This window comes from Schistocerca serialis, chromosome 9 (assembly GCF_023864345.2).
Source record: "Schistocerca serialis cubense isolate TAMUIC-IGC-003099 chromosome 9, iqSchSeri2.2, whole genome shotgun sequence".
NCBI classification, from domain to species: Eukaryota; Metazoa; Arthropoda; class Insecta; order Orthoptera; family Acrididae; genus Schistocerca; species Schistocerca serialis.
Genome location: NC_064646.1, coordinates 494,065,638 through 494,080,154, shown reverse-complemented (window position 1 = coordinate 494,080,154; position 14,517 = coordinate 494,065,638). Strand labels below are relative to the sequence as shown.

Here is a 14,517-nt window from a genome sequence, read left to right as displayed (position 1 = left end):
TGCAAAAGTTTTCAAAAGTACCCATGCTCTCGATACTAAGTTCTTGCAAAAGGTTATTACAGCCACCATTTTGCGATCTTCTCATTATCTGCTCTCCAACCCAAATACTTCTCTTTTTCTATTTCACGTTTTGGATCACAATTACAAGAGCTGCAGCATGTCTCACCCGCCTACTTGTCATTTTACACTTCGGCTGACACTCGTTGTGGCACTGAAAGCATATGTAAACAGTATCGGCAAATTGTTGACGCAAGTTTCTTGCCAAAGAACTTGCGGAAGAATCTGGCTTGGTTCTTGCGCTGCTGTGTAAACACAGCTGCAACTTGTGCAAGCGACCGGCCAGTGTAACCGGCAGTGCTTCCCGCGGCTGCGCAGCTGTCGGGGTGCCCGTCGCCGCGTGCCTGCCGCCTGCACCGCGCCTCCCTCAGCAGCTCGGGAGCCTCCTCGGTGCGCCGCCTCATCGCCAGCGTCCGCTCGGCGCCGCCCGCGCTCGGCCCCGGCTACCCCAGGCGCCGCCTGCTGCGCAACCACGCCGCCCTCTGCCTCGGTGAGTCGGCGGAACTTCGTGTCTGCGAGTCAACCCGCACACCGACGGGAAGGATCTTAGATGTAGTCCAGGGGTAGTTAATGATTATTTTGGTGCAAGGTATCCTCACTCTGCGCCACCTCATTGCATGTAGTTTGATGTCTTAAGCCGTCGGCACACGGACCGTGCTGTCGAACGTTGACGTTGAGCGTGCCAAGTTCAACGTGCTGCTGAACGCTCAGGAACGATGCGACTCGTGCATACGGTATGTGGGTGGGCCCCCACGTGGTATACGCGATCGCAACGCACTCCAGCGGCAGTTGGGGGAAGCTTGTAGTTCGTAAATCACACTGTTTACTCAACGGGCGCGCGTAAAATTCCCACGTTAGCTCTGTTAAAACGCACATTTCCTCCATTTTCCACGAAAAGGAAAGTACCATGTCCAATCAATAAGGACACAGGTTTATAAAAGTTCCATTACAAACAGTGCGATACAAATTTGGAATACTTCTCCGCATAAGATAAACATTATTTCATCATTCCCACATTTTAGTAAAACCCCAAGGTCAGTCTTACTTGATCAGTGTTCCTACCCAGTAGCAGAATCTTTGCAACATGTGAATTACGAAGTGAAACAGAAAAAAGAACAAAATATCTTTATACAAGTAGCGCAAGCTATCCTCCTGTAGATTAAGCCAATCGAACAAATTCACCCCTCAAAAAAAGGTGAACTTACATTTACATAACATCAAATATTATAGTATATACTTACATTAAAGTAATAATAAAGTATCAGAACGCAATGAAAACGCGAATGTTAGGAAAAAAAATTGGAAGTGGCAAAACACAAACCACCACCCCATCAAAATAAATATTCAGAGGGCAGTGACGCTAGTCACTACGCTACAACAAGAACATTTTCCAGACCTCTAATCATATAATGTTAGCCGTGCAGAAAACCCTAATCGTAGATATGTTACTAATTGAAGTTTAATTATAACAAATTCTACCAAGAACATTGCGTTTTGGGTAGATGTCCAGTGTGTCGCTGGCTTCAAATTGCCTACACTCATAATACGCAAGTTACAATAATTCTTTTGCGACGAATATGATGTTACTCATTATTTTATTGGAACGAATCACACAGTTAACAACGGGTCTTTTTAGTGATTCTCAATTTGCTGGTGCTCAGAAATGGCATATATACATATAGGCTTGAAATTAATGCCAATATGGCGCCTCACAACTCTGTACTGAACGGAGACGGCGTGCATGTGACGTAGGTGGCGTTGTGCCATCTCATTGGTCAACGCTCAGACGCACGCTCAGAATATTTGACATGCCAGATATTGCTCTGCACGTTCGGAAAGACTCCCGAACGGGCTATTCCACACTATGACGTCAGAAACTCGGCACGCTCAACGCTCAACGTTCGGATGCACGGTCCGTGTGCCGACGGCTTTGCGCCACTTATAGTTGAGTCTTTTCTGCATAGCATGACACTGTAAGTGCGCACTGTGTGACTTGTGTGGAACCACCACGCTTGTACTCAATACCAGTCTGTTCCATCTTCTACATCTACGTCTACATGCATGCTCCGCAATCCACCATACGGTGCGTGGCGGAGGGTACCTCGTACCACAACTAGCATCTTCTCTCCCTGTTCCACTCCCAAACAGAATGAGGGAAAAATGACTGCCTATATGCCTCTGTACGAGCCCTAATCTCTCTTTCTTTGCGGTCTTTCCGCGAAATGTAAGTTGGCGGCAGTAAAATTGTACTGCAGTCAGCCTCAAATGCTGGTTCTCTAAATTTCCCCAGTAGCGATTCACCAAAAGAACGCCTCCTTTCCTCTAGAGGCCCCCACCCGAGTTCCTGAAGCATTTCCGTAACACTCGCGTGATGATCAAACCTACCACTAACAAATCTAGCAGCCCGCCTCTGAATTTCTTCAATGTCCTCCCTCAATACGACCTGATAGGGATCCCAAATGCTCGAGCAGTACTCAAGAATAGGTCGTATCAGTGTTTTATAAGCGGTGTCCTTTACAGATGAACCACATCTTCCCAAAATTCTACCAATGAATCGAAGACGACTATCCGCCTTCCCCACAACTGCCATTACGTGCTTGTTCCACTTCATATCGCTCTGCAATGTTACGCCCAAATATTTAATCGACGTGACTGTCAAGCGCTGCACTACTAATGGAGTATTCAAACATTACGGGATTCTTTTTTCTATTCATCTGCATTAATTTACGTTTATCTATATTTGGAGTTAGCTGCCATTCTTTACACCAATCACAAATCCTGTCCAAGTCATCTTGTATCCTCCTACAGTCACTCAACGACGACACCTTCCCGTACACCACAGCATCATCAGCAAGCAGCCGCACATTGCTATCCACCCTATCCAGAAGATCATTTATGTAGCTATAAAACAACAGCGGACCTACCACACTTCCCTGGGGCACTCCAGATGATACCCTCACCTCCGATGAACACTCACCATCGAGGACAACGTACTTGTGTTAGTTTTATTGGAAATTGTAGTTTGCGTTAGACAGTGACACTGTACTAACGAAGGGTTAGCTGATATGTGAAGCGAATGCAATGCGGGTTTGGTTCAATGACGCTATGCTGATCTGTTCCCACTATACCTCGCAGTACTTTAGCACATGTACATGGGACGTACATGAAACCAGATATTTCCATATTTCGGTGATTACATGTTACGGGTTGTTTCACTGCGGGTCTTTTTTTAACTAAAGATAATTGGGGTAACAAATCGAATAAGGCAAAATTATGATGTTTCTCTGTAATGACCCTGTGCACATAATAACAGGTCATCATCATCACAAGCCATCGTGTTTGTTTCTGTACGTCGTGACACCATGAACCGAGCATCTCCATCCTAGACAGTTACCGGCCTCTCTTACAGCAGGGCTGGAGATTTCCTTGATCTGCTCTATCCACCTCCTCGCTCTTATTCCCCTCGGTCCCTTGCACTCGATCTTTCCATTTGTGATTATTTTCTCTAGTTTTTCTCCACCCCTTCTCACAATATGTCCAATATGGACAGATTTTTGGTTGGCACGATAAGAAACGCTCCCGGACATAGTGAGCTGCTCTCTGCTGCCCTGCCTCTCCCTTCTCTCTGTCCACCTCCTCCATCCCCCGTTCTGCGTCCATCCCTTCCTGCTCCACCCTCTGTCCATCTGCTACTCCCCCCTCTCTCTCTGTCCTCCTCCTCCGCCCCCTTTCTCTGTACATCTTCTCCTCTTTTCATTCTATGTGCTTCTCCTCTTCCCCCCCTCTCTCTGTCCATCTCCTCTTCCCTCTCTTTGTCCACCTTGGGATATTTCGTTAAGTTTTAAAAAACTGAGTAAACTTTCTTCCAAGTCACTAAGAACTCAAATACTGGATAGCCTCCGTAGTAGCTGTACATTACGCAACAAAAAGCGCGGAGTAATCGATTAAACACACCCACTGCATCGATGATTTCAGCCGTAAATAGAAATATTAAAAAAGGTAGGAAGATTTTTCTGTTTAGCAAAAGTGACGAAAAGCAGATTACAGAGTACCTCAACACAAAAGTTTTGTCTCAAGTACAGATAGTGTTGAGGATCAGTGGACAAAGTTCAAAACCATCGTACAATATGCGTTAAATGAGTATGTGCCAAGCAAGATCGTAAGAGATGGAAAAGAGCCACCGTGGTACAACAACCGAGTTAGAAAACTGCTGCGGAAGCAAAGGGAACTTCACAGCAAACATAAACATAGCCAAAGCCTTGCAGACAAACAAAAATTACGCGAAGACAAATGTAGTGTGAGGACGGCTATGCGAGAGGCGTTCAATGAATTCGAAAGTAAAGTTCTATGTACTGACTTGGCAGAAAACCCTAAGAAATTTTGGTCTTATGTCAAAGCGGTAGGTGGATCAAAACAAAATGTCCAGACATTCTGTGATCAAAATGGTGCTGAGACAGAGGATGACAGACTAAAGGCCGAAATACTAAATGTCTTTTTCCAAAGCTGTTTCACAGAGGAAGACTGCACTATAGTTCCTTCTCTTGTCGCACAGATGACAGAATGGTCGATATCTAAATAGACGATAAAGGGATAGAGAAACAATTAAAATCGTTCAAAAGAGGAAAGGCCGCTGGACCTGATGGGATACCAGTTCGATTTTACACCGAGTACGCGCAGGAACCTGCCCCCCTTCTTGCAGCGGTGTACCGTAGGTCTCTAGAAGAGCGTAGCGTTCCAAAGGATTGGAAAAGGGCACAGGTCATCCCCGTTTTCAAGAAGGGACGTCGAACAGATGTGCAGAACTATATACCTATATCTCTAACGTCGATCAGTTGTAGAATTTTGGAACACGTATTATGTTCGAGTATAATGACTTTTCTGGAGACTAGAAATCTACTCTGTAGGAATCAGCATGGGTTTCGAAAAAGACGGTCGTGTGAAACCCAGCTCGCGCTATTCGTCCACGAGACTCAGAGGGCCATAGACACGGGTTCTCAGGTAGATGCCGTGTTTCTTGCCTTCGGCAAGGCGTTCGATACAGTTCCCCACAGTCGTTTAATGAACAAAGTAAGAGCATATGGATTATCAGACCAATTGTGTGATTGGATTGAAGAGTTCCTAGATAACAGAACGTAGCATGTTATTCTCAATGGAGAGAAGTCTTCCGAAGTAAGAGTGATTTCAGGTGTGCCGCAGGGGAGTGTCATAGGACCGTTGCTATTCACAATATACATAAATGACCTTTTGGATGACATCGGAAGTTCACTGAGGCTTTTTGCAGATGATGCTGTGGTGTATCGAGAGGTTGTAACAATGGAAAATTGTACTGAAATGCAGGAGGATCTGCAGCGAATTGACGCATGGTGCAGGGAATGGCAATTGAATCTCAATGTAGACAAGTGTAATGTGCTGCGAATACATAGAAAGATAGATCCTATCATTTAGCTACAAAATAGCAGGTCAGCAACTGGAAGCAGTTAATTCCATAAATTATCTGGGAGTACGCATTAGGAGTGATTTTAAATGGAATGATCATATAAAGCTGATCGTCGCTAAAGCAGATGCCAGACTGAGATTCATTGGAAGAATCCTAAGGAAATGCAATCCGAAAACAAAGGAAGTAGGTTACAGTACGCTTGTTCGCCCACTGCTTGAATACAGCTCAGCAGTGTGCGATCCGTACCAGATAGGGTTGATAGAAGAAATAGAGAAGATCCAACGGAGAGCAGCGCGCTTCGTTACAGGATCATTTAGTAATCGCGAAAGCGTTACGGAGATGATAGATAAACTCCAGTGGAAGACTCTGCAGGAGAGACGCTCAGTAGCTCGGTACGGGCTTTTGTTAAAGTTTCGAGAACATACCTTCACCGAAGAGTCAAGCAATATATTGCTCCGTCCTACGTATATCTCGCGAAGAGACCATGAGGATAAAATCAGAGAGATTAGAGCCCATACAGAAGCATACCGACAATCCTTCTTTCCACGAACAATACAAGAGTGGAATAGAAGGGAGAACCGATAGAGGTACTCAGGGTAGAAGATTGTACAAGCATCACATAGCACATATCAACCAAAAAACATTTACAGAAATACAGTATGATAAAGAATGAAAGTCAAAGAGTAAATATTGTTCTTAATTCGCGTAATATTCTTCAGACCAATAAGAGTCTTCTACTGCACACTTTCTCAGGGTTCACGCTATCCCCTTACCAAATTTCATCAAAATAGCTTCAGCGGGATACTAATAATAAATTTAAACGTCCTCCATGATGCGGCAGTTTTGTACGCGTCACGGTGTATATGACGTATGTCTCCTGAACTACGTCTAGTACAGTGATGTATTTTTATAGGAACGTTCAGTGGTATATGTGAACACTGTCTGCGAAATGTGTTGTGAAGACGGTTAGTAGTAAAGAAGTAACAAATTAAAACGCCATGCCTGATGCGAGAATGAACAAGGAAAATGTAGTAACCGATAAACTTTCTTTTTCCTTTCATTACTATGTGGAGGCGACGGTGGTGGGGTCTCACCAAGAAAAAGTTTCGTATAGGTTTCAAGTAACACGTAAAGTTTGTTGCAAGTCACTAAGTGCTATAGCTATCAACCACTGAAAGAATAAAATCTGGGTATTCATGCGTCACCGTCTACACTTCATTTTCATCCCCACTATTCCGCCTTTCATAGGCGAGTGGTTCTTATACCCCCAGCGATTCTTTGCGGACAGTAAATATGTATACCAACATTGGTTGAAATCGGTGCAGTTGTTTTGGAAATTTGTGATAAGGCCTTATGGGACTAAACTGCTGAAGTCATCGGTCCCTAAGCGTACACACCACTTAATCGAATTTTATTCTATGGACAACACACTCACCCATGCCCGGGGGAGGACTCAAACCTCTGACGGGGGCAGCCGGGTGCAGTTGTTTCCGAGGTGATGTGGAACGTATACATACACATTTTTACCATATATATAAATATGTTTTTATTGGTGACCCGATTTTGGTGAAATATAGCGTATACGGTGTTCCTCGCTAGGCTGAAGTTGCCAGTGAAAACTCCATAAGATACCGTCTAATAATTTTGGAGAGTAGCGCGTTCCTCGACGGAGAGACTGTAAGGTCTTGGCAAAACTTTAAACCACGATATGTTTTTCCATTATCCGATTTTTGGTGAACTGAAGCGTATGCTGTTTCCCAAACTATGCCCAAGTTCCCTGCGAAAATCCCATGACAATTCGTCTAGTGCTTTTGGAGATTTGCGTGTTGAAAGACAAACTGACAGACACGACGGTTTTATATATTTATTATCATTACTTTATTAGCAAATAGGAAGCATTCCTAATAGAAGAATTTACCACCGTTTTAAGAAGTTGTTTCTGCTCTGCAATGAAGGAAAAAAGGGAACAGGGCTCTAATTCACAGTCATGCTTAGGAGGACAAGAAAGATGAAGAAGATAAGAGTTTCCTAAGGCTTAAACCCGAAAAACGAGAACTGGGCTCCATGATTGGTGCAGATCAGAAGCTAAAATACACTACTGGCCATTAAAATTGCTACACCAAGACGAAATGCAGATGATAAACGGGTATTCATTGGACAAATATATTATACTAGAACTCACATGTGATTACATTTTCACGCAATTTGGGTGCATAGATCCTGAGAAATCAGTACACAGAACAACCACCTCTGGCCGTAATAACGACCTTGATACGCCTGGGCATTGAGGCAAACAGCGCTTGGATGGCGTGTACAGGTACAGCTGCCCATACAGCTTCAACACGATACCACAGCTCATCCAGAGTAGTGACTGGCGTATTGTGACGAGCCAGTTGCTCGGCCACCATTTACCAGATGTTTTCAATTGGTGAGAGATAGGGAGAATATGCTGGCCAGGGCAGCAGCCGAACATTTTCTGTATCCAGAAAGGCCCGTACAAGACCTGCAACGTGCGGTCGTGCATTATCCTGCTGAAATGTAGGGTCTCGCAGGGATCAAATGAAGGGTAGAACCACGAGTCGTAACACATCTGAAATGTAACGTCCACTGTTCAAAGTGCCGTCAATGCGAACAAGAGGAGATCGAGATATGTAACCGATGGCACCCCATACCATCACGCCGGGTGATACGCCAGTATGGCGATGACGAATACACGCTTCCAATGTGCGTTCACCACGATGTCGCCAAACACGGATGCGACCATCAAGATGCTGTAAACGGAACCTGGATTCATCCCAAAAAATAACATTTTGCTATTCGTGCACCCAGGTTCGTCGCTGAGTACACCATCGCAGGCGCTCCTGTCTGTGATGCAGCGTCAAGGGTAACCGCAGCCACGGTCTCCGAGCCGATAGTCCATGTTGCTGCAAACGTCGTCGAACTTTTCGTGCAGATGGTTGTTGTCTTACAAACGTCCCCATTTGTTGACTCAGGGATCGAGACGTGGCTGCACGATCCGTTACAGCCATGGGGATAAGATGGCTGTCATCTCGACTGCTAGTGATACGAGGCCGTTGGGATCCAGCACGGCGTTCCGTATTACCCTTCTGAACCCACCGATTCCATATTCTGCTAACAGTCATTGGATCTGGACCAACGCGAGCAGCAATGGCGCGATACGATAAACCGCAATCGCGATAGGCTACAATCCGACTTTCATCATTTCTGCTCCTTACACGAGGCATCACAACAACGTTTCACCAGGCGACGCCGGCAACTGCTGTTTGTGTATGAGAAATCGGTTGGAAACTTTCCTCACGTCAGCACGTTGTAGGTGTCGCCACCGGCGCCAATCTTGTGTGAATGCTCTCAAAAGCTAATCATTTGCATATCACAGCATGTTCTTCCTGTCGGTTAAATTTCGCGGCTGTAGCACGTCATCTTCGTGGTGTAGTAATTTTAATGGCCAGTAGTGTAGATAGTGTAGATGGTAAATGGGCGGTTTCAACTGTGAGTTTGTTCCGTCCTCCTTTGGAGTCGATGGGGTCGATTTTCATCTCGAAAAACACAGCACGCCATCGACCTCAAAAGGAGCTGAATTAGGTTAAGTCTAGAATGAATTAATGCAATCATTATTATTTCCCAGGTTGTAGGCATAGCGCTAGCTACCAACTCTATCATGCGTCCGTCCTGACCCACACTCTACGAACGACACACTATAGCATCGATGACTAAGAGCAAACACAAGCTTCTGTAGCCTCTCTTTCACAAAGACAGCGCCTCTGGGACGCTCTAAACGCTCTGTCGCTATTGTACAAGGTAAAGTAGTTCTGGCAAATTCCCAACCTAGTTCTGTGGCAACTGTGCGAGCTTCGGTGGTACTGGAGGCTGATCCCCTGAATTTCACCTGCATTCGTCGCTCGGCTGCAGAGCAGGGCTGAAGTCCCGAGACGCCACTAGCGGCATTGTCTCGGCAGTGCGAGGAAGAAGTTGCTTCGGGCGCCCAAAGTGGTATGACTGTTTCTGGCCGGGCTGTGGCGTCTGAAACCTTTGCACCTTCTCGTATAGCTGTTTGCAGTTTCACTCTTGCATTGGAAGTAATATGCTGTTAGCACATATACAGGGTGGTCCATTGATCGTGACCGGGCCAAATATCTCACGAAATGAGCGTCAAACGAAAAAACCACAAAGGACGAAACTTGTCTAGCTTGAAGGGAAAAACCAGATGGCGCTATGGCTGGCCCGCTAGATGGCGCTGCCATAGGTCAAACGGATATCAACAGCGTTTTTTAAAAATAGGAACCCACATGTTTTATTACATATTCGTGTAGTACGTAAAGAAATATGAATGTTTTACTTGGACCATTTTTTTCGCTTTGTCATAGATGGCGCAGTAATAGTCACAAACATATAGCTCACAATTTTAGACAAACAGTTGGTAACAGGTAGGTTTTTTAAATTAAAATACAGAACGCAGGTACGTTTGAACATTTTATTTCGGTTGTTCCAATCTGGTACAAGTACCTTTGTGAACTTATCATTTCTGAGAACGCATGCTGTTACACCGTGATTACCTGTAAATACCACATAAATGCAATAAATGCTCAAAATAATTTTCGCCAACCTCAGTGCATTTGGCAACACGTGTAACGACATTCCTCTCAACAGCGAGTAGTTCGCCTTCCGTAATGTTGGCACATGCACTGACAATGCGCTGACGCATGTTGTCAGGCCTTGTCGGTGGATCACGATAGCAAATATCCTTCAACTTTCCGCACAGAAAGAAATCCGATGACGTCAGATCCGGTGAACGTGGGGGCCATTACAGTGACTATTACAGCGCTACCTATCACAAAGCGAAAAAAGTGGTCCTACTAAAACATTCATATTTCTTTACGTACTACACGAATATGTATTAAAAAATGGGGGTTCCAATTTTAAAAAACGCAGTTGATATCCGTTTGACCTAAGGCAGCGCATTCTAGCGGGCCAACGATAGCGCCATCTTGTTTCCCCTTTCAAACTAGACCAGTTTCGTTCTTTGTAGTTTTTTCGTTTCATGCTTATTTCGTGAGATATATGGCCCGGTCACTATCAATGGACCACCATGTATAACGTTCCTGCCTCTGGCGCGTTTCCCAACCAATCCTCGCCATAGCATTTTGTCGTCTGTTCAGTCCACTTGCATTGCACCATTGACTGACCTAATAGCGCTCACCGCTCATTCCTGGGGACGATGCGAACGGCAAATCAGTGATCTGTGACATCGGAGAAATAATCACCTCCGTTTTATGTGTGTGCATTCTTCAATCTCCCCTCTTCTGCACATTCTATGATGCTATCTACACACTCATTTATGTCCATCTACTCTGTTTGTACACAACCAATATCAGTGCGCGTGTACACCATTTCCTGTGCTGCAGTTGGTTAGTTCTCATGCCGTCCTGTAGTACCTGCCTGCACGAAATGTGAATGTCCACTCGACTGGTATGCAGCTACATACCCTCTCATACCTTTCTACCAGATCTCTACCAGTCCACTCTGTGCTGTTACCTACGCCCTTACTCCCTACCCTCCAGTCGGTCGATTCCCATCTGGTGACCGACTCGGTACCCACATACCTGTTCCTGTCGATCTACCCGGTTCGTACCGATCCACACTGCTGATATGTCTGCTGCCACCTCCTACAGTTCAGCTGATCATTTCTTATCCTGAAACTCCTAACGACCGTCTACCGGCGTCCCGCCCATTCGTGTCACCAGTGTCCGCTGCCCACCTACATATTCGTTCCCGGTTCGTCCTGATCCGGGCTACTCTGACCTGTTCCCCACCCGGTCCCCCCCCCCCCCCGCCCCCCTGTAGCCCGCCGGGCTCTGAGTGCCGCCTCCGCAGGGCAGGTGTCGTGGTCCGGCGGGCCGGCGCCGCTGCTGGCGCTGTCGGCGTGGTGGCCGGGGGCGGCGCCGGGGCGCGCCCCGCTGCTGGCGGCGGCGCTGTTCGCGGCGGCGGCGCTCTCGTGCGTCGCGGCGCCGCCGCTGGTGCGCCGGCTGGGGGCGGCGCGGCTGCTGCTGGCCGGCCACGCGCTCGCCGCCTGCTTCCTGGCCGCGCACCTGCTGCCCGTGCCGGCCGCCCTCGTACCCGCCTACCTGCTGCAGGGCGCCGCCGTGAGTACCCCGCACTGCTCCGTCTGGCTACCCAAGAGAACACAAAGTAGACAGAGATATTTGTTGTACGCTGCCACCGTAGTGGGATTCCTCGCATACTGACAATACGAAAAAATTCCTCACGTGCACATATCCGGTAGGAAATGGCCGTCAATGAGAGGTATATGGCAACGCTGTAACTCCTGAAACGGCCCCTTAGAAAAATTAATGAATTACTGTGCTGATAAACCCCTTACATTATTTGATTTTCAAACAGCTCAGCAGAACTGAGCGTACTCACACATTACTCTCTTTACTTATTCTGATCAGCACTAAACTGACACACAACATTTTTAGCGCAACGCAATCTGACTTTCAATAATCCCTACAAAAGAATGTCCCTGACTGACAATAACTTAGACCTTTCATGAATCACTTACCTCACAAAAATCTTCGTTACTCAAACTACTGCAATACAGCGAGCGCCAATACTGCCAGCTTAATAAAAGATTCAAACTACTGAAGGCACTAACTACTGATAGGCATAGTTAGCAAATGAAAGATTTTGATAGAGAACAAACAATGTATTTACCTTAAGAGTGCTCAAAAGTCATAATATATATCAGTTCATGACATCCAGTCTTACAAATTTACCCTCTCTGATGGACACACGTCCAGATCATCCTCTCTCAAAACTCCGCCATCTCTCTCCCCACATCCACCACTGCTGGCCGCTCACGTCCAACTGCGCAACGCTACGCGCTGTTAACAGCCAACTGCCCAACACTACAATAGCAAATTCCAGCAATACCAACCAGCCACAGGCTGCACACAGTACAGCCAGTGATTTTCATACAGAGCGCTACGTGGCGTTACCAATAAAAAATTAGACACTGGACTCGCATTCGGCCACCCTGATTTAGGTTTTCCGTGATTTCCCTAAATCACTTCAGGCAAATGCCGGGATGGTTCCTCTGAAAGGGCACTGCCGCCTTCCTTCCCCATCCTTCCCTAATCCGATGAGACCGATGACCACGCTGTCTGGTCTCCTTCCCCAAAAACAACCAACCAACCAATATAAATCCTAAACAGCCTACTTACACTACGAGTGTAGCAGGTACCTTCATTCCATACTGCGTAGCACAGTGGTGGCAGGACGCTACAGTGAGTCGTGGTCGAAGTCAGGTCGAGGTTAAGAAGTTGACGATCGACTAACGAACTAATGTGGGTATCATTCTGGAAACGTCCCCCAGGCTGTCGCTGCCAAATCTCCGCAATATCCTTTCTTTCAGGAGTGCTAGTTCTGCAAGGTTCGCAGGAGAGCTTCTGTAAAGTGTGGAAGGTAGGAGACGAGGTACTGGCAGAAGTGAAGCTGCGAGGACGGGGCGTCAGTCGTGCTTCGGTAGCTCAGATTATACAAATGGCACTCAGCGACTACCGCGATGTTATCGCACTGGCATCAACATGTCTTGTCCGGGGTGCATTGGTGTCGATAGATTTCGATAGACCTTTGACAGGCTGAGCCATGCTTATCTCACGGAAGTGATGACGCAAATGAAGTTTCCGGAAAGTTTTGTCACCGTCGTTATGAGACTACTCCACGGAGCCGCATCCAGAGTGCTCATCAATGGACGCTTGGTGGGACCCATCAACATCTCACGATCGGTCAGACAAGGGCGTCCGCTGTCGACGATATTGTATGCCATCGCTGTCAAGCCACTGCTCTGCGGGCTCCGGAATCGACTCCAAGAGCCGACTGGTGTGGCCGACCGGTTCAAGCCGGCACGGTAGCTCAGCGTGTTCGGTCAGAGGGTTAGCAGCCCTCTGTAATAAAAAAACTGAGTTAATCGATCAACAACGAACTTAAACGGATGTCTTACGACGTCCGCCCCTAGTAGATGCAACGAACAAAAGCGAAAAAAATGAGACTTTAAAAAAATAGCGGTTCTATGCGCTTCAGTCTGGAACTGCGCGACCGCTACGGTCGCAGGTTCGAATCCTGCCTCGGGCATGGATATGTGTGATATCCTTACGTTAGTTAGGTTTAAGTAGTTCTAAGTTCTAGGGGACTGATGACCTCAGATGTTAAGTTCCATAGTGCTCAGAGCCATTTTTTTCGACTCCAAGGAATGACCATAAAGCACAACAAGTTTATATGCAGAACATAAGCAGATGACCTAGTGTTTTTAGCACGGTTAGGCGACGAGGCAAGAGCGGCGCTGCATTGGATTAATTTGTATTGTATGGCAACGGTAAGTCGCCTGAACATGGCAAAGTCGGGAGCGATGAACATCGGGAGAGGACTCCCGACAGGAAGTGTAGCACCATTACAGGCGACAACAAGATGAAATGCCTAGGAATTATCTTCACTACACACGTTCGACGCACGGGAGCACTGAGCTACAGACATCTGTAAAAAATTCGCGCGAGTGTCCGAAGTCACAGGTTAACGGCACTGGATATTAGACAACGGGTCACCTTTGCCAACACTTATCTAGCTTCTCGCATCCACCCACCTGGCACAAGTTCTTCCTATGCCGGTGGTGTTGGCGAGCCGAATCCTGGCGGCATTAGGATATTTTGTGAGCACAGGTCTGCTTTTTAGGGGCGGATACGAAACCCTCACCCTTTCTCGTAGTCGTGGAGGTCTTCGACTAGTCCACGTACGCGACCGAGCAGTGGCTATTTATGTAACCACGATGATAAAGGTGTGGACACGCCACTGGACAAGTCTGACGGGCACCTTGATCGACGAACTGGCTCCACCTTCTCGTTCGGCTCCGGTAGCGGTGTCTCACATCTCAGCATCGCTTGCCCATATGCGAACCTTTTTTGTGGAACACAGTTATGTACATATGGAACTACCGACTACCAGGACAGCAA

General features: G+C 46.7%; 1 protein-coding gene across 1 annotated transcript in view; it reads left to right on the top strand.

Moving 5' to 3' along the window:
• LOC126419734 (UNC93-like protein) overlaps nt 1-14,517 on the top strand; it is a 265,867-nt gene that overhangs the window by 157,165 nt on the left and 94,185 nt on the right. Inside the window, exons 4-5 of the mRNA XM_050086912.1 lie at nt 376-547; nt 11,387-11,655. Of these exons, the coding sequence (XP_049942869.1) occupies nt 376-547; nt 11,387-11,655 (441 nt within the window). The remainder of the gene's footprint in view (nt 1-375; nt 548-11,386; nt 11,656-14,517) is intronic.